The sequence below is a fragment of the Bombus affinis genome, chromosome 10, assembly GCF_024516045.1.
Source record: "Bombus affinis isolate iyBomAffi1 chromosome 10, iyBomAffi1.2, whole genome shotgun sequence".
Classification (NCBI taxonomy): domain Eukaryota; kingdom Metazoa; phylum Arthropoda; class Insecta; order Hymenoptera; family Apidae; genus Bombus; species Bombus affinis.
In genome coordinates, this window is record NC_066353.1 from 12,252,181 (window position 1) to 12,274,103 (window position 21,923).

At 31.8% G+C, this 21,923-nt stretch overlaps 7 protein-coding genes and 1 non-coding gene across 12 annotated transcripts; 3 read left to right on the plus strand and 5 right to left on the minus strand.

The window, feature by feature from the left end:
• Positions 1-120: 120 nt before the first annotated feature.
• On the plus strand, positions 121-4,395 carry LOC126921343 (glucose-6-phosphate exchanger SLC37A2). 3 transcript variants are annotated; one of them, XM_050732840.1, is made up of 10 exons: positions 121-258; positions 793-1,686; positions 1,764-1,842; positions 1,928-2,063; positions 2,136-2,492; positions 2,889-2,933; positions 3,143-3,344; positions 3,424-3,572; positions 3,726-4,028; positions 4,104-4,395. In XM_050732840.1, the coding sequence occupies exons 2-10, from the start codon at positions 1,410-1,412 to the stop codon at positions 4,164-4,166; spliced, it is 1,611 nt and encodes a 536-aa protein (XP_050588797.1). In that variant the 5' UTR covers positions 121-258; positions 793-1,409; the 3' UTR covers positions 4,167-4,395. The 3 variants fall into 3 exon arrangements, with proteins under 3 accessions (XP_050588797.1, XP_050588798.1, XP_050588799.1); XM_050732842.1 differs by lacking the exon at positions 121-258 and having other exon boundaries at positions 1,500-1,686; positions 1,764-1,855; XM_050732841.1 differs by lacking the exons at positions 121-258; positions 2,889-2,933 and having other exon boundaries at positions 488-1,686.
• Positions 4,396-4,423: 28 nt separating this feature from the next.
• Positions 4,424-5,209, minus strand: LOC126921352 (gamma-secretase subunit pen-2). The gene is made up of 3 exons (XM_050732862.1): positions 4,900-5,209; positions 4,723-4,827; positions 4,424-4,654 (listed from the first exon to the last, which is right to left on the minus strand). The coding sequence occupies exons 1-3, from the start codon at positions 4,958-4,960 to the stop codon at positions 4,515-4,517; spliced, it is 306 nt and encodes a 101-aa protein (XP_050588819.1). The 5' UTR covers positions 4,961-5,209; the 3' UTR covers positions 4,424-4,514.
• Positions 5,210-5,241: 32 nt separating this feature from the next.
• LOC126921347 (transcriptional repressor protein YY1-like) lies at positions 5,242-9,785 on the plus strand. 2 transcript variants are annotated; one of them, XM_050732848.1, is made up of 3 exons: positions 5,242-6,032; positions 7,444-8,038; positions 8,154-9,785. In XM_050732848.1, exons 1-3 carry the CDS (start codon positions 5,546-5,548, stop codon positions 8,266-8,268), a joined length of 1,197 nt encoding a protein of 398 aa, XP_050588805.1. In that variant the 5' UTR covers positions 5,242-5,545; the 3' UTR covers positions 8,269-9,785. The 2 variants fall into 2 exon arrangements, with proteins under 2 accessions (XP_050588805.1, XP_050588806.1); XM_050732849.1 differs by having other exon boundaries at positions 5,246-6,032; positions 7,483-8,038.
• Positions 9,786-10,349: 564 nt separating this feature from the next.
• LOC126921350 (splicing factor U2af 38 kDa subunit) lies at positions 10,350-11,912 on the minus strand. The gene is made up of 5 exons (XM_050732860.1): positions 11,694-11,912; positions 11,528-11,615; positions 11,148-11,214; positions 10,770-11,058; positions 10,350-10,640 (listed from the first exon to the last, which is right to left on the minus strand). Exons 1-5 carry the CDS (start codon positions 11,735-11,737, stop codon positions 10,403-10,405), a joined length of 726 nt encoding a protein of 241 aa, XP_050588817.1. The 5' UTR covers positions 11,738-11,912; the 3' UTR covers positions 10,350-10,402.
• A 1,449-nt stretch (positions 11,913-13,361) lies between these two features.
• Positions 13,362-14,138, minus strand: LOC126921294 (uncharacterized). Its single transcript, XM_050732750.1, has one exon. The coding sequence runs from the start codon at positions 14,136-14,138 to the stop codon at positions 13,362-13,364; it is 777 nt and encodes a 258-aa protein (XP_050588707.1).
• A 1,334-nt stretch (positions 14,139-15,472) lies between these two features.
• On the minus strand, positions 15,473-16,748 carry LOC126921142 (60S ribosomal protein L24). Its single transcript, XM_050732413.1, has 5 exons — positions 16,592-16,748; positions 16,392-16,467; positions 16,160-16,245; positions 15,916-16,077; positions 15,473-15,650 (listed from the first exon to the last, which is right to left on the minus strand). Exons 1-5 carry the CDS (start codon positions 16,594-16,596, stop codon positions 15,515-15,517), a joined length of 465 nt encoding a protein of 154 aa, XP_050588370.1. The 5' UTR covers positions 16,597-16,748; the 3' UTR covers positions 15,473-15,514.
• On the minus strand, positions 15,720-15,848 carry LOC126921585 (small nucleolar RNA SNORA79). Its single transcript, XR_007712465.1, has one exon. It is a non-coding gene; the product is annotated as a small nucleolar RNA SNORA79 (small nucleolar RNA).
• A 138-nt stretch (positions 16,749-16,886) lies between the features above and the next one.
• On the plus strand, positions 16,887-20,695 carry LOC126921127 (ATP-dependent RNA helicase DDX54). Of its 2 annotated transcripts, none has more exons than XM_050732385.1 (12): positions 16,887-17,172; positions 17,428-17,661; positions 17,799-18,175; positions 18,256-18,571; positions 18,661-18,871; positions 18,935-19,161; positions 19,237-19,428; positions 19,505-19,640; positions 19,717-19,906; positions 19,967-20,105; positions 20,176-20,326; positions 20,411-20,695. In XM_050732385.1, exons 2-12 carry the CDS (start codon positions 17,467-17,469, stop codon positions 20,593-20,595), a joined length of 2,319 nt encoding a protein of 772 aa, XP_050588342.1. In that variant the 5' UTR covers positions 16,887-17,172; positions 17,428-17,466; the 3' UTR covers positions 20,596-20,695. The 2 variants fall into 2 exon arrangements, with proteins under 2 accessions (XP_050588342.1, XP_050588343.1); XM_050732386.1 differs by lacking the exon at positions 16,887-17,172 and adding an exon at positions 17,266-17,282.
• Positions 20,696-21,923: the final 1,228 nt, after the last annotated feature.

Below are 21,923 nucleotides of genomic sequence, written 5' to 3' on the forward strand. Positions count from 1 at the left end.
TGTGATGCAACAATCTTATACTCCGCCCAAGTTAAGTCAGCAAAAATAAACAAAATCATAGGAACAAAATATAGTACAACCGTTTAGCCGTTAAAGTTCCGTTATGTTAAAATCTATAGGAAGTTAAACTAAATAGTAAGCCTATGTAGTGAAACTCGAATGACACTAGTCAATGACCAATAGTGGTAGCCGTAGCAACGATATTAGTTTATGTTTACTATCTTACCTCGTTGGACGGAACTATAGATCAATCATAAAGTTAGTATTATTTTGATTTATTGCATGAATTTATTAGTTTAATATATCAAAATTAAGTTGAATTTATGTTTATAAACAGTTTATAATATAATTGTAATTTCAAGGATTGTTTCGTATAATTTATAATTACATTTTATATTACATTATTGAACTTTCAAATACAAGTTTTTAGACTTTGTTATATTGTAAACTTATACTTATGTATGTTGTATAATTTGTAATACATTAAATTAAAATTTAAGTAACCTTGAAAATTTTAGTACTTTGTCAATATGCATAGATAAGACACATCATGTATATAACGTGTATACGTAATACGTATGCATATTTTAAGTTTCCCATATGTACGTAAACATCATTTGTCATTATCGCTAGTAAACATTCCATTTAGTTTAAAATAAAATTATATTTCATGTAATTGTTTAAAGACAGTGAAAATGTAATTATAGTGTATCGTAACATAAACAGAGTCAATTATGTTATAAACACGTGTTCGTGATATTATGTACTTCTGCAACATTCCTTTCATTGTAGGTTATGAGTCATAGCCTATTTTTTACGGAATTTACTGTCTACTTCCCGTAAAGAAATCATTCTGTCATTACTAGCTAAAAATGTTGAATACAATAAAAATATCAATGAAGACAGAAAATACAGAAAAAAGGTGACACTGAAAAAATTAAAGAAGAAGAATTAAAGAAGAAAAGTAAAGTATACATATTGATATTATAGTTCATATAATATTCATAATTGTCGTAGCACAATAAGAATCACAGTGTAGTTAAGAGAAACATTGTGAAGCTTTTATTGTTGTATTATATATATTGAAATAATTATGTATTATTAATACTAAATTTTTGTGGGAGTGATTAATTTCATAAACAGAAGTAACTTTGAAAGAACACAATACTATCTTTAATTGTGACCAAAGTATTAATATATATGACTAAAGATATTATCTATATAATTTTAAATGATATAAATAAAAAGTATTTTGTTGGTTTGTAAAAAGAGAAAAATTGAAGATAAAAGATACAAAATACTTAAAGTAATAATTTTATATAATAAACTTCAAGATATTTTTAATACCTATAATAAGTTAATTATAGTAAAAGCTATTGATAATAGTGAAGAAAATATATTTAACAAGCATGACCAGCCCATTAAGAGATCAACCATGGGGTTTGCAAGTTATTGAAAATACATTTGTGAAATGCTGCGCTCATAGTCGTGTCAATCGAATGACATGGCATCAAGGCGTTATTTTAGCACTCACATATTTAGCATATACCTGTTACCATATGACACGAAAGCCCATGTCTGTTGTAAAAAATGTGTTGAGTTTCAACTGTAGCACTTTATCACCACCCCCAGACCTCTTAATCAATGCTAGTAATCAAGATACGTGGTGCAATTGGGCTCCATTTGGTAAGTATAATATTAGCATAACTTTCCAATTTAAAGTGATTTGGACATGTATAACTTATGTCTCTTATTTTAAATAGATACTGCAGATGCTCCTGCATTACTGGGCATTTTGGACTCTGCATTCCTGTTTGCATATGCAGCAGCCATGTTCCTCAGGTGACATATTGAAGTGAGCTTATTTATGAGATCAGAGATCATAAAGATTATTTTGATAGTAATTTTACATTTTTACCATTTGCAGTGGTTTTATAGCAGAAAGAGCAAATTTACGATATTTTCTTGCATTTGGGATGCTTGCATCTGGTATATCTTGTTATCTCTTTGGTATTGCTAAGCCATACAATATCCATAGTTTATGGTATTTTGTTCTGGTTCAAGTAAGTGTATGCAAATGATTCATTACTTGTATAAATTTATTTTAAATGATCATAAATTATTATCATATTTAGGCCATTGGTGGTGTCTTTCAAACATCAGGTTGGCCAGGTGTAGTTACAGTTGTAGGAAATTGGTTTGGTAAAGCAAAAAGAGGATTGATCTTTGGAATATGGAATTCTCATACGTCATTAGGCAATATTTTGGGCAGTTTAATAGCTGCCAAATTTGTGGAATCTGATTGGGGTCTAAGTTTCATGGTACCTGGAATAATAATGGGCTTTACAGGATTTATAATATTTTTATTTCTAGTACCAAATCCTACAGACATAGGATGTGCACCAGCCGCCCCATTTAGATATAGAAAATTTGGGACCGCCCATAGTTCAGATGAAGGAAGTAGTGCAGATGAATATGGAAATGTACACAATGTAAGTTAAATATATTCTTTAGTGAAGTTTCTATTTACTTTTTAGCATGTTATGCACTACTAATAGCATTTTGTAATTATTATTGTCTGTGCTAGCACTGGAATGCAAATATCAAACTTCTTCGAATATTTCATGTATTAATATCATATGTTATAAAATAATTAGCAGATAATATTAGCATTTCACTTTCTTTTATTTCAATAATTGAATACGTAGATGTTTAATAATAATTGCTTTTTATTCAAATAGTCATTAATTATTTAATCTTATAACATTAAGTAAAACTGTAATTAGTTATTCATTAGATTTTTGTGTTTATACCTGTTTTATATTTACATATATTTTTTTTTGCACATATTGTATGGTCACTAAAAATGACTCATTTACTGTACTTAGCGTCTCACTTATCGTTGTGCCTACCGCGAACAAGTCGATATTAATGTAAGTGCATGCTTCATTTTTTTATGTAATTAATGTTATACTTCATATAACTACATTAACACAAATAGCGTTTCAGTGTTTGTAGTATTTTAATATTTAGATTATTTCTTTGGTATTTTTTTATAATATATTTAAATTTTGCACGTATATACTTTATCAATATTTTTCTTATATTCCTTTGAGTATTTATAAAAAACTTATTTTGTAAGGACATCGAAAATGGACGATCTGAAACTAGTCCAATATTACCAAGGCATAGACATATACAAGAGAATTATACAGGAAATGCAATTGGATTCATAGAAGCTATGATGATACCTGGAGTCATAGAATATTCTCTCTCTTTATTTTTTGCAAAACTTGTAAGCTATACATTCCTATATTGGTTACCATTGTATATTGCAGCCTCAAGTTAGTATTCTTTAAATTATAATTAAAAATTGTATATATTATGCTAAAATATTATGTAATTATTTTTGTTCATTTTTAGCTACTTACAGCACAACATTAAGTGCAGATCTTTCTACTTTGTTTGATGTTGGTGGCATAATGGGTGCAATAGCAGCTGGTGTTTTGCTTGATTATACTGGAAAAAGTGCTCTAACATGTGCAGTCTTGCTTGGATTTGCATTTCCAGTGGTATATAAGTTTTTTAAATTAAAAACTTATAAATAACTTATACAAGTAACATAAAATATTAATAATCTGTAGTAACTTAAGACCTAAATATCATTATTAGATTAATAATTATTTATTTCTATAGAGTATAATTTTGTATAATTCATTATATAGTTATTCCTATATGACTACATTGGGAGTACTGGTTGGGCAATCAACATAATATTGTTACTAATAGCTGGATTATTAGTAAATGGACCATACGCATTGATAACAACTGCAGTATCTGCTGAACTAGGAACCCATTCCAGTTTGGGAAACAATTCTAAAGCTTTAGCTACAGTTACTGCAATTATTGATGGTACAGGCAGTATTGGAGCTGCTGTAGGTCCACTGTTAGCAGGAGTGGTAGCTCGTTGGACTGGTTGGCATAATGTGTTTTATATGCTCATGGTTGCTGACATGTTGGCATTATTGGTAATTTTACTCAGAATCAAATACCTAAGAAATAACCAATATTCCAATTTTTTAATATAACATATACTGTTTTAGTTTTTATCAAGGTTAGTTTACAGAGATATACAACTATATAGACGACGGCGGAGGACCATTTAATTTTATTCTCATACATTAAGTAAAGGATAATGGACATATACGTAAATAAACAAATTCTTCAAATATGTATTTGAATTTTAACTTTTTTATAAATGACATAAAATGTATAAAGTATTGTATTTTATGTTCAATTATGTTAAATTATATATATATAAAATGGATGTATTACTAAGTTCTAGAAATAGTTAACACCAGTGCACCTGAATAAACAGTATATTTTTACAACTAAGACTATTGTTATCTAATAAAATGCTAAGAAAAAAGAAACAATTTTATTTCACAAATTAAAAATGTATATTATAATAAGTCACTCATAAACAATTAAATAAATATAACTATATCTTAACATCAAGGAATGCCAGTTGGAATTATGTAACTAATAGAATCTGCAAATTCACCCCATGCTGCTCTTTGTGTTTGAAATGTAACGATCCATGCTAAAAGAGCAGCTGACCATATAGTTGCTCCAATTGCAGAAAATATTACATCTGAAAATTAATATGAACAAAATATATGTTATACATTAGACAGTGGTGTTATAAAAGATATGACCTACATCTCTTAATTTGTTTTTGTTCCTCGTAATGCGGTTCAACAAAAGCTTCTTTTGCAAACCAAATAGCATTCACAGCCCAAAGAAATGGTAGAAAAACAAATCCAGCTACAAAATAAAACAAAACATTTACATATATCTATATAAACGAAATAATGCAATTAAAAATATGTAACTTACCCCTAAAATACCATTTACAAAGATACAATTTTTTGTCATTTGGTATTTTTGACAAATCCATCGTATCAACAATCTGAAAATTATAACCTATATCTTTGTTACATCAGATGCACAAATGTGGAACGCAACGTTACTTTAATTTATCTGCATATATCTCAAAAAATTGTTCGAAGTATTAATAAGAGCGAGAAGATTTGCGAAAAATGCAATAAAAAACGCATTCATTACATGTCAAACTAAAATTTAAGATTTTCTTTCAAGTGGAAATGTTACTACATTTTCTCGATAGATGGAGCAGTTACATAGTTAAAAAAGAAAAGAAAGATGGAAAGACGTATCTTAATTGTTCTCATAAGAAATGTACTAAACAAAAATATACGGTGGAAAATGTTTCAAAAATATATACACTACCGTTAAACGTTATTACGCGATTGCTATATACAACTAATTATACGTGAAATTCATATTTAATGCGGAGAATTAAAGTGAAGACTTGAAATAGAGAGATTCGCTTTAGACGACTTTACAAAGTTTTGAATGAGCACCATTTTCTTAATCGCAATGGTGGGAACAGGTCACGTGATCGGTTAACTTGGTGTTCCGCTTGTCGCGCGAGTAACCGTGGCCAGCCATTTTGATTAGTAACATGGCGTCAGCGGAGATTAATATGGCGTCCTCGGACATAATAACTGAAGTGGAGATTCAACCAGATATCCAAGAGGTTGAAATAGAAACGATACCGGTGGAGATACCGTGTGAGACTGTGGAAACTACGATCGAAGGTGAAGATGGCCAGCCGATGATAGCCCTTCAAACACTTCCAGAGCCAGGACGCGAAGAAATCATACTACAGACGCAAGAGGAAATCGTCGGTAGTGATCCACTAAGCGTATATGATCAGATTCCAGTCCCGGAGAGCGATATTTATGTTGAATCAAGCCCTGGCCCATCGAAGAAAGGTCCTAAGAAGACCAAGAAAAGCGGTTCGTCGAAATTCAGATCGTCCGATCATACGATTTTTGGGGAAATGGGTTCGGAGACGAAGGCTAGAAAGTGGGAGCAGAAGCAAGTGCAAATCAAGACGCTTGAAGGTGAATTCTCAGTGACGATGTGGGCATCAGGTACCGACGACGGTAGGTTTCCCATTATTTATTTTTCCTAACCTTTTCGATAATCCGGATAAAACACTGACCGAATAGATAAATTCGCTAGAGAAAAACTTTCGTAACGAGTGTATCTCCACACACATTGTATCATACGCACTTCCGGTGGTCTCGAATCAATACCGTGCTTTTCACACGGGTTTACCAAAGAAATTAGTCGGATCCTTTGAGTCTTTATTATCGGTGAATTCGTTGACAGTTTACGTTGTTTGTTTTGATCGAGGGAACGCCATTATGCTACCAGGGGGCAGCCATATTTTGAAAATGGCTTCTTTTACGTGGATCTGTCCTGTTGATTGATAATGGCGGAGCTGTACTTACAGCAGAATCGACAAAGTTCTACTCTCTTATGTTATCTTTGTTTTTTTATATGCACATTATTACCTAATTTTTTACCATTTTTTCATCATTGTATTAGTCTAATTAAATTTTTATTTAAATAAACACGTAATTTATTGTTTTTACGCATAAAATTACCTAGAAAAAATAGATTGATTCTTCCAAGTATGAAACATTCGGTCTTCTTACGTCATTTCATATTATATACCTACATTTCTTCTTAAATGTTTGCAATTATTGAATCAATTTAAAAGATTCAAATATATTTTTATTTCCCTTCATTAAGATTATATGTTGTCAAATAAAAATAAATAAAAAGGTATGAAAAGAGTTGTAAAGCAGATCAACAAATATGTAAATTATGTTTTTATCATACCTGAGTATTATATAAATCGATAGTCAAATTTATTCATATTTAATTTATCTTAAAATAACCATATATATTATAAGGAAGAAATCAAGAATTTTTTTTCAAGAAATCAAAAATCTATTTTTGCTTTTAATGTATTATGGGTTATATTAATATTAAATATACCCTTTATTATACCTATGCAAGGAAGAAGAATCTCAAATGTAGGTCTCTGTTATATTTTATATATTATTTAAACGTAATAATTTTTAATTAATGTTTGATATAGATATTTTATTACTAAATATGAATATAGGTAATTTTGCATATGGAAATTCATGAATTTTAATTTTCCAAAATGTATGATTTGTATAAAACTTAAATTACTTGTTAACATATATTATTTCAATGTATATGACTTTATATATTTAAAATATGCATATATGAGTTTTTAAACAGAGAAAAAGGAGAGAGAGGACTTATTTTATATGAAAAATATAAATAAAGGTATTGATAACATATTATGTAATCTTGCCTTTAAATATTTATCATTTTCAGTTGATACGGTTTGTGTAAAAAATTTGTCTATTTTTAAAGTTTATTCTGCTATTATACACAAATAAAAATACGTGTTTTAAATAATAAAAAATAAATACAGTAGCTTTTGTTTGGGACTGCTTGTTGTTGTTAAAGGGAGTGTCCTATTAGCTCCTCACCTGGTGGATGTTCCAGATGAAGGCTCTAATCCAGAGCCTGATCCAGACTACACAGAATACATGACTGGTAAATCCAATGCCAAATTCAATCACTCTGGAAGCTCCATTTCCGATGGAATGCCAGGTCTTGACCTTTCGGATCCAAAGCAATTGGCAGAATTTGCTAGGCCTGGTCATAAATTGAAAGTACGCAAACCACCTGTTCTAGATGGTGTAGAGCGCACTATAGCCTGTCCACATAAAGGATGCACAAAAATGTTCAGAGATAATAGTGCAATGCGTAAACATTTACATACCCATGGACCAAGAGTGCATGTATGCGCAGAATGTGGGAAAGCTTTTGTTGAAAGTTCCAAATTGAAAAGGCACCAGTTGGTTCATACAGGAGAAAAACCTTTCCAATGTACATTTGAAGGATGTGGTAAAAGGTTTAGCCTGGATTTCAATCTTCGCACTCATGTTAGAATTCATACAGGAGACAGACCTTATGTTTGCCCATTTGATGGATGTAGCAAAAAATTTGCACAATCAACGAATTTAAAATCACATATATTAACACATGCAAAGGCTAAGTAAGTAACCTTAAGCTTTTTTTTATTCTTGATATGTTTTTCTTTCTTCCTTTCTTTGTTTTCTTTTAAAGTAAAGAATTATTACTGAGTAACATGGAATATTTGACATTTGTAGGTCACGTAATGCTATTGGCAGAGGAGTACAACAAATTCAACTTCAACAACCTCAATTTGTACAAGTTGAAGTTGCAGATGTGGATAATCAACAATTCATTGTTTATGCTGATTAGCCCCCCTAACAATGATCTCATATCCTATAAACCTATAAATGGAATATCGTAATCATTAATTAGTAACGTAAACAGTGTAAATATTTTCATGATATAAGTGATGAGGGCAGGACATTACTAAAGCTGTTAGTTATCTTAAGAGAAGAAATTAATTAATCAATTTATACCTCTGTGCTTAGATGCAAAGTAAATAGATATCACAAGCACTATACTACTACAAAAAATAAAATAAAATTACACTAAAGGAGGTAGTGTATCTTCTGAGACATATAAAGTAGAATATTGCGCACTGCTCAATCTCATGTCTTGAGTCACACTAAATGATACCTAGTGCGCTCTCATAATACAACTGTATATATTTATACTTAAAGTAAAATATTGTATACAGTATATTTTGGAGAAATTCTGATAAGAATAAACTACAAAATACGTCTTTTCCGTCGGACTCAATTGTACCACTTTAATATACTTTTTACATTACATTGTAATTGTTAATAGTTATTGGAGAAAGGAAACATAAATGCGTCTACTGTGTATTATACCTTGATGTTCACAAAATATGATACATTTATTCATGTAAAATTATTTAGATGTTTTTAAGTATTGTCTAAAATTAACTGGACTCTGAAAGCATTGTAAGATCAAATGGATGAGTGTTTAATATTGACGGCATTTAAAAACTCACCGATTAATTCGAAAGATGATTCACATAATATATTTTATCCGTGATATTCACGAGTACATTATGATGTGCATGTACATCAATGCAATGACGTTACGAAGTTGTTAAAGAGTTCGTATCATTTCAAAGTAGGAAGCAATAGTTTATAGCTAGAACTATAATATTGATTGTATTAAATGGCGATTGCGTGCATCCCATTATATCGTTATTCATTAATATTCGCATATCACGATTTTGTACATGTAGCTACGACGTTGGAACATAATTCAATCTATATATTATTTCTAGAAGTATTTATACGAAAAATCTGGATAATTTATTTAATCACATAAAGTATATTCTTTCATTAAATTTTTTTGCAAATATTCACTTTATTTTTTATAATTGTACTCACAAATTTACTACAGTGAAAAAAATTGTTACCAAAAGTATTTCTTAAAAATTGGTTTTCCAAAATATTTTAAACAAATGATTTGTTATAATAATCCTGACTAGAATCTTGACTTTTATTTGGTTTGTATATTCTAGTGAGTTTTTGTACTTTTATTCTTGTAATAAAATATTAAAAAGATTGCTAGACATGAGTACAACAGCAATTTGGCCTATTATAAATGAATATTTATAGAAAGATGTTTAAGAAATATTTATAGAATCTTTTGTGTCCAATGGGAAAGCTAAATATTTGTTTAAAATTTAATCTTATAATATTTTATCAATAAGAATTCTTTATTCATTTTTATATTATGAACATTTAATATAATTCTTTGCATACTGTAATAATTATTGCTTCCTGCTGGAAGTAATGCTAAATATAGTTTGAGGTATATAAAAGTAATTTGTGTTTGAGTATTACTGATGTGCTAGTGTTATGTACTAACATTTTAAGTTAACCAATGTATTTAAAAATAAGGAAACGTCATTTCTTATTTTTTATTTTTATTATGACACATGCAAAATTTTTTTCATGCTGTGATAATTTTATACAGTTATGGTGTTTATAGATAAAGATTCAATGATCATTGGAAATTTATATATATATATTCATTTTACAATCAAGAAAAGTATATCTATTTTACAAATTCAAATTATAAAAAATTATTGAACGTCAATATATAATTCTTGTTACGGAATAGTTTCCACTATCATAAATTTTAGAATTATGTATTAGGTAATTATATATCATTTAATCTTTTGACCATACTTTTAAAGTACTTATGTATATATCAAACTTTGTTTTAAGAGAAGTATATCTCCATATCTACTTTCTTGAATTTATTGTTTAAAAGAATTCAATATGTTTAAAAACGAAATACATATTTGACAGATGTTTATGAATGAAAATTTAGAAACATCTTAACAAACACATTATTATTGACAAAACGGTCGTAAGAGAGATAAGTAAATTTGAATCATTTTATTATCAAGGATTATTACAATTGAAAAATAACATAATTAATACCTTCCAGACCGTCCATCTCTACCTTTATCATCTCTACCTTTTCGGCGATCTTTGGATCTGGATCTTCTGTCACGAGATCGTGATCTTCGCTTACGATCACGGCCACGGGATCGCGATCGTGATCTTGATCGTCCTTTACCACCCTTTTTTCTGCTATATAAATAACGTCGTAATTCTCGTGAAATAGGTTTCAAATGCATGAAATTACAAAATCCTGAACGTGTGCATTCTCTGTAAAAACATCGAATTTCTTTTTTAGTAACAGGTATTTTATATACTTAGAAATGAAAAAATGTCAAAAAAATTAAATTTGTATAACTCTTTAGATTTACTTTCTATTATTTAATAGTAATTACATACCCCATTTCATATTGACGACAACAGGCTTCTCTGAAATCAGTGACTGGAGAAAGTTCTGCATAAACTGGTCTTCCACCAAACCATCTATTATTCAAGTCATTTACAGCCCTTTCTGCATCTTCTTCTCTTCGGAATTTAATGTAAACATTCCCAACTAAGTGATCCCCAAGATTATCACACACATTCATTTCTTCTATTTCACCATATTTATCTTCACATTCAACGAAGACATCTTCAAAAAAATTGTCATAATGTTCTTGCATTTCTTCATCAGAGACATTTGCCACCACTACAAAATAATGTTTATTAATTATGATTGTAGAAATTACTATCTTCAATATTGAATAATGACATAAATTTAATCTATAATATACTTACGATGAGATCCGTCTGCACTTTTTGCTGAATTTTGAGGGTTTACATAAAGGTTTTGCAACAAACATGTCTAAAACAGTTAATTACTTGAATTTTTTGTTATATATTTATATTATATATATTGTTATTTATATATTATTGCTTTGTTATATATTGTATATTTTTATATATTTTTTGTTAATCATTTGAATTACAGTTATTTACTTGAAATGATATGTATGAATAATTGTGTTTATATACTTTATATAAATGTATTTATTGCTGAGAAACTTAAATTAAAAACAAAATTCTCTATATAAAAAGATACATGAAGCAATAAAACACTACTTAGTAATGTTAAAAAGAGTTTGAAAGAAATTAAAGGTTAATTAAGATATTTTTACCTGACTAAAAGTTGGCTTGTTATGAATTCGAGAACATCTATCTCCATGTCGACAGGCACCGATTTTGAAATAAAATGAACAATTTACTCTAAAAATAAAGGACAATAATATCGTTGATTTTAGTTTGGAGAACGCTATTCAGCATAAACTTAAAGATCCAACTTACTTGTCTTTCTCTGTACCGAAAATTGATGCCAGATACTCTGCCATTCTTCGTCGTCTATTAGTATTTCTCAACCGTAAAACTCAATGTTTTGTGAAACATGCAAAAACTTGACTTGTCACAACATACACAACATTTGCGTGTAGCTCTGATCCAAAATGGCGGTATCATAAAAGAATTGCTTAATAGGTTTGTCAGTAATTGTACACGATTTCAAATTTTACCTCTAGAGGACGCGCAGACTTTGCATACTGAAGTATGAGCATAGACTAGATACAGAATAGATTTGATATGCAATACTTTTTCGTGTCCTACGTTTAAGCATAGTGGAAGAGAGAAAATCTCTCTGGTAGTTGTTTGAATTAAAACTAAATTTTCGTGTGACTAGTATTGGAAGTCATACGCAACAGTTATCCTTATTCCAGAAAATTAGATACTACGAATAATTAATTATATAATTATACGATTGTGCTATGAACAATTTATCCCTATGCTATGATCATAGTCACAGAGCAAATAAAAATGATGAAATTTTCTGGGGTTTTAATTAGATTGAGTTTAAGTTTAGTTCTAAGGTAAAATTATTTATATTTATTTTACATTTACATTATTTATAGTTGTTTGCGACACCTTTTTGTGATATTTTGCTTGTTTAAATAGTTCTTTTTAACATATTAAAGTTTAAAAAATATCAGAGATACTGACCAAATTTCTCATTATTACTAGACTTTACATGCCAGTGTCACCATATGTTAACCGATGTATTAAAGGAAAGTAGCGCGAAGTTTATCAAATCAAATGTATAAGAGACTAAAATAATAGTGCAATACAACAATGCATTATTATGTACACAATATATAGTACGACATAAATGATAATACAATACGAACTACTTAAAATTAAAAAAAGTTAATTAGAGGACATAAAAGCAGTATTCGTGAAATAAATATGTAATATAAGTATTTAACACGTTGACTGCCACGATACTCGTATTCGGGTGTCGCTTATTTGACTTTTTTTTTTTTTTTTTACGTGGGAAAATCCTCTCGGACGCCCTGCCCCCTTCTGGGTGGCGACAGGGTAGTGTCGGACTCAAACCAACTAAAACCCCACGGTGGTCTTCCTGACGCTTCGCAGAAGTGGCCTGGGTTCTCTTGCGAAATCCTGCCGGAGCACTTCTTCGTCTTCTCCCTATTTGTTGTTACGGGAGGCGTTCTTGTCTTGACTTGGGCCGCTAGGAGGGGGGGACCACAAACCCCCTATCGCCTCTTCCCCGTACCGTCATGCAAGTCGGGGGAGGGCCTAAACCCTCCTCGGCGTGACGGCTCCTTAAACGCACCTAGGGCGGCAGTGGTGGTGGTTCCGCAACCCTGCGACGTGCAGGGTCCCTTGGGTACGGCAGCCTGACAGGATCCTGTCTCTTTATCCTATCCCGCTCCGCTCGCTCCTTCACGCGTATAACTTGCTCGCGGTAGGAGCGAACGACGATGAACTCCTGGTGCCCCCTCAGTATCGCCCCGACAACGGCCTCGGGGGCCAAACTCTCGCCGATGGCGAGTCGCAAGACACGGCGCGGTTCTTCCCACGCTGGACAGAATTCCAGAGTGTGCCGCGCCGTATCTTCCTCTTCCTTGCAGTAGTGACAGATGGATGTCGCCTCCCTCCGAATCCTTAGCAGGAACTCGCCGAATACTCCGTGGCCGGTGAGCATTTGCGTCGTCCAGTAGGTGTAAGCGGAACTCCGCCTCGGTCCCTCCAAGCCTCCCAGTTGGGAAGGACGGCTCGAACGCCTCGGTGTGGCTGCACAGCATCATCCTCGAGCAGCCGAGAGCGCCATCGCTCCCAGGTCTCTAGATTCGCCTCCGTCCGGACGTCCTGGGCCGGCCGGCTGGCGATGGACGGCGTAAGCCCGCCCGAGCTCAGGTCCCTCAGGTGTTCGTACACCCGTCGGAGCGCAAGGGCCTGTAACTCGTAACTCGCCATCAGGTCTTCGGCCCATACGGGGGCTCCGTAGAGGATTCTGGACCGGACCACTCCCTCGTAGAGCCGGCGCACTCCGACCACTGCTCCCCCGATGTTTGGCAGCAAACCGCATAAGGCGTTGGCTGCGGCTATCACCCTTGGAACCAGGATCTCGAAATGCGGCCTGAAGGACCATTGGCTGTCGATGATGAGAGCCAGGTAATTCATCTGGTATCTCACCGGGACTTCTTCCCCGTTGATGTTCACGGACAGTCCAGGGGGAGGGGCTCCTCTACGACGGCGGCCGAACCACATGGCCTCGGACTTGGCCGGCGACACGCTCAAACCGAGCCTCTGGATGGCACGCACCGCGCATGCCACGGCTGTTTCGGTGATGTTCAAGGTCTCGCACCAGCGGCGTCCCCGGCCAAGACCAAGGTGTCGTCGGCGTAACATACCATGCCCGTCCCCGGGGACATCGGGCATCGTAGGACCGAATCGTAGGCCGAGATCTACAGGATGGGTCCCAGTACTGAGCCCTGTCGAACGCCACGCTCGACCGGCTTCCTCTCTTCTCCGTTCCTGCCGGTGTACGCGACCCACCTGTCGCTTAAATACGCTCGAATGGCCCGAACGATATACGGCGGCACCTCCAGGTGTTCCAGGGCTTCCACTAACCTGTCCCAGGGGATGGCGTTGAAGGCGTTCGCGACATCCAGGGAAACTGCCAACGCCACCCCGCCTCGGGGTGTCACATATTTGACTACTTGCGAAGGATCGTCATAGGTATTTGAAAAGATATTCTATAATAATAAAACTGTTGAATTGTTATAAAAGTAATACGAAAATGGTTTATTAAAAAAATTATTTAGAATGTAAAACTTTAAAGCATTCTATACATACTTGAGGTTGGTCGGGACAATTTGGACAATAAGTTGTTATTTTCTTCAAATTCTTTTGTGCCTTTGTTCGGTCCATTCGACGTCTTTTATTTGCATAACATAGTTTGCATGCGCGTCTAACGCTTCTTCCGGAATCATTTTTCCGTACGACGATATTATGCTGATTCCGTCGAAGACAAAGATTTTTTGTATTTTCAGACAACCCTAATAATTTTGCAACTAATAATTGTCTAAATATTCTAATATTTATATTCTTCCTTGTTGCAATTTTGTAAACCGTCAAAGACAACAGAAACCGTTTACACCGTTTACAACAGAAATTCCCAGGAGTTGAATGCCAAGTTTTCTGTACCCTTTGATTCCTTTTTTAATTGTGGTGGCATAAGAAACCATTTGATCGGAATAATCTATACCACACTTTCCTTCATTATATTCAACAACAGCTAATGGTTTTAATGTTGCGAAGAAACGAAACGAGATCAATCTTGAGACCACCACTTGAACGACTCGCATTACTGAAATATCAATGGGAGCACCTAGCAGAGAACGCTTGGTACTGTTGCACGCGTGGCCTGATGGTAATTTCTTTGAAAAAACGCGTGGCAGTCAACGTGTTGATATAAAAGAAATGGAAGTAATGATCAATGAAATTCGTAAAAAGGAAAAGGGAAATATTTTTGTCGTTTGCAATCGAAGTTAAGAATTAATGCGAATTATTTTACATATCTCAAAAATAACTAAAAGTCACATTCTTATCGTAAACGCAGTCCATGTCCCTTTGATTCGACCTTTGTTCATTATACTGCAGACCTCGATCACCATAAAAGCAAAACTGCTTACGTATGTTTACTTAGAAAAATTGAATATCTTAACATTTAATAATTTATAAAAAATATTTTTCTGGGAAAATAAATAAACTTTTTATATCTAAAGGTCTTTTTATTTATATAATGCGGAAATTTAACGTTTTCCTCCGACACGGGGAGCTGCTTTTTGTGTTATCTTTGCAGCTTTATGTTTTGGTTGTACTTTTGCCTTAGCAGGTACAACTGCTTTCTTCGTTGCTTTTGCTGCTTTCTTTTGTTCCTTTGCAGCTCTGAAATAAAAAATATGATATATACATATTTTAAGAAATACAAGTAGCAAAATATGTACCTAGTATAAGAATTGTATGAACCCGCAAAAGCCAGACAGTGTGAAGTATATTACAATTCTGGGTGAAGCAATTCATTTATTCTAAGACAGTCTGAAATCTAACATGATATGAGATATCACGTTAAAGGAACAGATGTCTATAACATCAAATTTTGTGATATAAATTGGAACAGATATATGTTTGGTTATATCTGAGCAACACTTACTTAATTGCTTGTTCTCTCTGTGCTTTACGAATTTCTGGTTTCATATTACGTTTCGCTAAAATATCTGTAAGAGATGCACCTACAATCGCACGTTGGAACTTTTGAGTACGTCTTGTCCTTTTTTTTGCTTGTTCTTCTTCTTGTCCCTTTTTGTGCTTCCGTCTATAATATTAAGTTATATATTCTATAATTGATTTTCAACTTCCATAATGTATAAAATATTAAATATTAAAAATAAATATACCTGTATAATACAGTCCATGTAACTTTCCTTGGATTACGTCTCATTAAATGTGCAGATTCACATTTTGAATTTAAGAATGTGAACGTCTGAAAAAATATAGAGGTTATGGTTGTCAAAGATATAATCAAAACAAGGAGCTAATATTACTTAATTATAAAGAGAGTATAATAAAAATGTAATAATATGAGAACCAGCATATAAAAGTCAGATATATAAAATTTATTTTACGTACTTTTCCGTCCACTTTTACCATGGTTTTACCATGGCCGGGATATATTTTATATCCACTATATGCGCAAAGACCGATCCTGAAAAGATTGACACCATATTTATTATAAATATCTTCATTTTATAATTCCTCGAATATGTTACACCAATTTTTAATGATTGCGTTTAATTTGTCAGATATATCTCTTAAAAAAATTCACTTACTTCATGTTGAATTATGGTGAAAAGACAGATTTAGCAAAATGGCCGACTTCTTGTAGATACAATATGGTGGAATACGCATTAAGTGCTGCCAATATTTAAAAACCAACTTCTAAAGGCATTAATTTAAGTAACGATCATATAAATAGGACTTGACACTTGCTAGGGAAAACTGTTCGACCATTGAGGCATTGATGTCTAATCGCGAAAAATCTACTTGGATAATTAAGACAATCTATGTTCTTACGAGACAGACAGAGATGAATAGAGTGTCTCTGTCTCTTTCTGAGTATTCATAACATGTCACACGTATGCAGAATAGAAACTTATTTGTCTTCCATGTTGATTTTTTACAACTAGTTACTTTCCAATTTTCGGACGATTTTCACTACGGTTCGTGATATGAATATGAGACCTGTTTGTATAATTGTGATTGAATCAAATTAATTAGAAATTGAAAATATTAAAAGATACCAAAATATTGATGAATGGAATAATAAATATTTAACACAAATTACATTTAATGTACAGATTTTTAACAGAAATCCGCAACAAATTTGTATAATATACGGGATTTTATAAAGGTAAACTGTTAAAAGTACTGAGTGTACTGTCTACGGACTACCAATTTAATGTATACAATAAAAGTGAAAATAATTTTTACATAACCACAAGTAATATTTTCTCTAACACTGTATGATAATATTCCCTATATTGGCTGAATTTCACTTTATAGAGCATAAAATCATTGACTTTTGCTAATTTAATTAAAAATATTTATAATTTAAAGTTATCTTAATTGCAAAATAAAATCACGTGCTAAACAGTTTTATTTTAAGGTTATTGTCTTACTACTGTCAGTCACTCATATCTTTAAAATGAAAGATACAAATATTGTGGGATTTGCCGACCCAGAAGAAATAAACGATAGTGACGAAGATAACGAAATTAATAACATTAAGAAGAAAGTATGTAAAAAATCAGGAGGATTTCAATCCATGGCTCTTAGTTTTCCTCTATTGAAGGGGATATTAAGGCGCGGGTATAAAATACCAACACCTATTCAAAGGAAGGTAAGCTGCATGATGTTGGTTAAATAAATAAATTGTCTTTATGAGTTTAATTACTAACTTAGTGTTTTTCTTATGTGTGTATTATTTTATGTCATAATATTATTATATATATTATATAGACAATTATATTTTTATAGACAATTCCTTTAGCTTTGGAAGGACGCGATGTAGTGGCAATGGCCAGAACAGGGAGTGGAAAGACTGCTTGTTTTTTAATTCCACTGTTTGAAAAACTTAAAACAAGGCGAGCAAAAGCTGGAGCTAGAGCTTTAATTTTATCACCTACTAGAGAATTGGCATTACAGACATTAAAGTTCATAAAGGAATTAGGTAAATTTACAGACTTAAAAGCAGCTGTAATTTTGGGAGGTGACAGTATGGAGAATCAGTTTAGTGCAATTCATGGAAATCCTGATATATTAGTAGCAACACCAGGAAGATTTCTACATATCTGTATAGAAATGGACTTGCAATTAAATAATATAGAATATGTAGTCTTCGATGAAGCTGATAGGTAAAAATATATATTTCTATATTATATAATTTCCTTTCATTATAAATATAATAAATCCTAATTTATAAATTATGTTACAGATTATTTGAAATGGGTTTTGGAGAACAAATCACTGAAATCACAAATAGATTACCAGAATCGAGACAAACATTATTATTTTCTGCAACATTACCTAAGCTTTTAGTAGATTTTGCAAAAGCTGGATTAACTGATCCTGTCTTATTACGTTTAGATGTAGAAAGTAAAATACCAGAACAATTAACACTCTCATTTATAGTATGTCGCCCAGAAGAAAAATTGGCAGTACTATTATGCTTGTTAAAAAATGTTATTAAGAGCGATTCTCAAACAGTAATATTTGCTGCAACTCAACATCATGTTGAATATATTCATCAGGTATATGTATGAAACTTACAATTTAGGATTAACATATTATATATAATGGGCTAGGGTTTATATATATAATGATTGTATTTTATTAACAGATATTAGAAAAAGCTGGAATTTCTAACACGTATATCTATTCTAATTTGGATCCATCAGCACGAAAAATAAATGCAGCTAAATTTCACACTAGTAAAGTCCGAGTTCTAATAGTAACAGATGTTGCCGCTCGAGGTTTAGATATTCCACAATTGGATAACGTAATCAATTTTAATTTCCCTGCAAAGTCAAAGCTCTTTGTACATCGAGTAGGTAAGGAAACAAGTTAGGTTTTAGATTGTATAAAAATTTATATGTCAATAATTATCGTAATAGGTCGTTGTGCACGAGCGGGTCGTGTTGGCACTGCATACAATATTATAAGTCCGGACGAATATGCTTATTTGCTAGATTTACACCTTTTTCTTGGACGTCCGTTAAATATTGTACCATCTTCTGGATCTATAGAAAATACAGATGGTATTGTGGGTAAAATGCCACAAGCAATGATAGAAGAAGAACTTGCAGAATTAATAAATTGGCACAGTTGTTCCACAGATCTAGTATGTAGTTTTGATAGATTTGTTCAAAGAATTATTAAAGATATCATATTTACATTCTGTTAAACTTATATATAGACAAGTATGGAAAAAGTTTGCGATAATGCATATAAACAGTATATTCGATCGCGACCTCTACCTTCATCGGAAAGTATTAAAAGAGTAAAGGAATTACACATTGGCGAGGCAGGTGTTATACCAGAATATTCTGATGTTTCTTTAAGTACCACGAACTTGTTATCAAAAATAGTCAATTATAGACCTCAAGGAGTATGTATATTCATACAATTTATATCAATTATATGTTATAGTTATATGATATTTAATTATTAAGTATTTGTTATAGACGATATTCGAAATTGGAGCCAAGGCATCATCTATTGATTATCAAGTTATGAAAAAAAAACGGACGTTACATAAAGAAAATATTATAAATTTCCACAGAAAAGCAGATAAGGTAGAAGCTAAAAAAAGTACAGAAGGTAAATTCGCAGTTTAATAAACTAACGCGAATTTCATTTGTATAGTTTTTATTTAATAATTGATAATACATTGTAGATTTACCGAAAAAAGTGTATCTTCCACCGAGTACAACCGATGAAATTAATGAAGCATTTAATACGGTTGTACTTCCAAAGAAAAGGAATCTCGATGATTTATATAAACCTAAAAAGAAAAAACGATCGATAATACGAGATGAAAATTTTTTTATTCCATATAATGCTCCAGATAAACATACAGAGGAAGGGTGAGTCTTTAGTAAAACAGTTGTTTTTAGTGCACGCTGTATTTAGCCATATTTTTACAGTTTAGCAGTTAATTCATTTAATACGGAAGCAGATAAAGTACAAATGGATTTAACTGCTGATAATGAAGAATCTCAACGATTTCAAGCACAGATTAAAAAATGGGATCGTAAAAAGAAGAAAATGGTTACTGTTAATAACGTACGTATTTTACATCATTAAACATTCATATGAAACAAAATATTTCAAGGAAATATATGCTTTTTTAAAGGAACGAAAAGTTAATAAAATACGAACAGAGTCTGGAGTTTGGATACCTGCCAGTTACAAATCAAATCGTTATACGAGTTGGAAAGAAAAAAGCAAAGTCGATGCTACAAACGACGATGACAGCGAAGAAGAACCTTCACAAATGCAGAAGTGTATGTGAAAATAATATTTGAATTAATTATTGTTTAAGCTTAAGTAGATACGTCATGTATATATTTATTTTCTGTGTGTTTCAGTGCAAACAACGGCTAATACACATTGGGCGCGGCACAATCAAAAGTTAAAGGAAAAGATTAAAAGGAATATTGAATTGAAACGTCCAGAACAAATTCTAAAGGCCCGTAAATTGCTTGAACAAAGACGTAAAAGAAACGGCCGAAAAAATCGAAAAGGTCAGAAGAATAGTAGAAGGAAACATTAGCAGATGATTTTTATATCGATATACAAATATTAAATATCTGTTGAATATGTTTTATTATATAAATGATTATTTATAATGATGAATTATAATTATGTCGTCTGTGTCGTTTATTTTCCTTTCCCATACATTTCAACTTTTAACAATTACATATTTATCAATGTACAAAATTTTGTTTTTTAATAATTCTATATATATTTTTTCAATAACTTTAGAAAATGAAGTAAATGAAACTATGCAAAATCAAAAATAATATTGCGATAGATCGCAGAACGATTATGAAGTATTATACAATTTGTGAAGATTTCCATTGCATCATCGCAATTCCCTTGCATAATTGTTGGTTCTACGTCAAAAGCTTATTACGTGTAGCTGATCGGTGGTTTCTACGAAATAATGGAAGCCTCAGAAAGTTGCACGAACTAAGAAAGGCACTTATCATTATGGTAAAAGTTATCTTAGTGATGAGCCAAAAAAGACGAAGTCAACAAATATCTTCAAATATGAGTACTTTGTATTTTTATATTTTATTTTAAATAATTTATTAAATTTCCTATAACAAACATTCAATGCAATTATTATTAGAAACGAAGATGTTATTGCACATAGATTATTAAAACTGTTATGGTATTTAATTTTTTAATTCTGTTGATTTACATAATTATTTTATCTTCCACTAAATATTTATTTATGGTATTCCAATAAAGAATAATTAGTAATTAATCGTTTAATATTTTACAAATAGAAAACAAATATTATTTCTAATTACAATTATTTCTGCATACATGATATTTAGTGCATATTACATATATGTTATATTTGTATCGCATTTCATGTATTAAATATGCAATTCATGTAGAAAAAAATGTTTTTTCAACTTTAGATAGAATATATTACTTTTTCGTCTCAAATTTATGCATTATTAGACATTAGTGATTTGCGATACTAGATAATGAAGTAAAAGGAGAGAAAGGAAACCACCATACACACCATAACTCTCTTTGTTAGTCACAACTGACAACTGGTTTTTTGTTGGAATATAAAAAGCTGATACTGGAACAGTATGAATCATTTAATGCTGATCATCGTTTATTTATATATATGTATCATCATATCCAGATATACTATGTATATCACTATTATATTTTGTACTGCTTTCTATATATATCGAGCTTTCACCCAATTAAAGTTAGTATAATCAAAAGATCAAAGAAAGAAAATAATAATCAGACATGCCTAAACCAATTCGATTTATGAAATATTAGAACGGAATATATTTTCTGGCTGAATCAATCCTTTATTTAAATACGTGAACAAACGAGTTTAGCTTT

Bases quoted from the DNA above. Each gene is read 5' to 3' on its own strand.
- LOC126921343 (XM_050732840.1), top strand. From the start codon at position 1,410: ATGACCAGCCCATTAAGAGATCAACCATGGGGTTTGCAAGTTATTGAA. The intron at 2,064-2,135 runs GTAAGTGTATGC...TATCATATTTAG, and splicing joins GGTATTTTGTTCTGGTTCAA to GCCATTGGTGGTGTCTTTCA. The intron at 4,029-4,103 runs GTAATTTTACTC...ATACTGTTTTAG, and splicing joins CTGACATGTTGGCATTATTG to TTTTTATCAAGGTTAGTTTA.
- LOC126921352 (XM_050732862.1), bottom strand. From the start codon at position 4,960: ATGGATTTGTCAAAAATACCAAATGACAAAAAATTGTATCTTTGTAAA. The intron at 4,828-4,899 runs GTAAGTTACATA...TTTATTTTGTAG, and splicing joins TTGTAAATGGTATTTTAGGG to CTGGATTTGTTTTTCTACCA. The intron at 4,655-4,722 runs GTAGGTCATATC...ATTAATTTTCAG, and splicing joins ACAAAAACAAATTAAGAGAT to ATGTAATATTTTCTGCAATT.
- LOC126921347 (XM_050732848.1), top strand. From the start codon at position 5,546: ATGGCGTCAGCGGAGATTAATATGGCGTCCTCGGACATAATAACTGAA. The intron at 6,033-7,443 runs GTAGGTTTCCCA...TTGTTGTTAAAG, and splicing joins GGCATCAGGTACCGACGACG to GGAGTGTCCTATTAGCTCCT. The intron at 8,039-8,153 runs GTAAGTAACCTT...TGACATTTGTAG, and splicing joins TTAACACATGCAAAGGCTAA to GTCACGTAATGCTATTGGCA.
- LOC126921350 (XM_050732860.1), bottom strand. From the start codon at position 11,737: ATGGCAGAGTATCTGGCATCAATTTTCGGTACAGAGAAAGACAA. The intron at 11,616-11,693 runs GTAAGTTGGATC...CTTTATTTTTAG, and splicing joins TTCGGTACAGAGAAAGACAA to AGTAAATTGTTCATTTTATT. The intron at 11,215-11,527 runs GTAAAAATATCT...TAACTGTTTTAG, and splicing joins ACAAGCCAACTTTTAGTCAG to ACATGTTTGTTGCAAAACCT.
- LOC126921294 (XM_050732750.1), bottom strand. From the start codon at position 14,138: ATGCCCGATGTCCCCGGGGACGGGCATGGTATGTTACGCCGACGACAC.
- LOC126921142 (XM_050732413.1), bottom strand. The intron at 16,246-16,391 runs GTACGTAAAATA...ATATTTTTTCAG, and splicing joins TGGTAAAAGTGGACGGAAAA to ACGTTCACATTCTTAAATTC. The intron at 15,651-15,915 runs GTAAGTGTTGCT...TTTTTATTTCAG, and splicing joins CAGAGAGAACAAGCAATTAA to AGCTGCAAAGGAACAAAAGA.
- LOC126921127 (XM_050732385.1), top strand. From the start codon at position 17,467: ATGAAAGATACAAATATTGTGGGATTTGCCGACCCAGAAGAAATAAAC. The intron at 17,662-17,798 runs GTAAGCTGCATG...ATATTTTTATAG, and splicing joins CAACACCTATTCAAAGGAAG to ACAATTCCTTTAGCTTTGGA. The intron at 20,106-20,175 runs GTACGTATTTTA...GCTTTTTTAAAG, and splicing joins AAATGGTTACTGTTAATAAC to GAACGAAAAGTTAATAAAAT.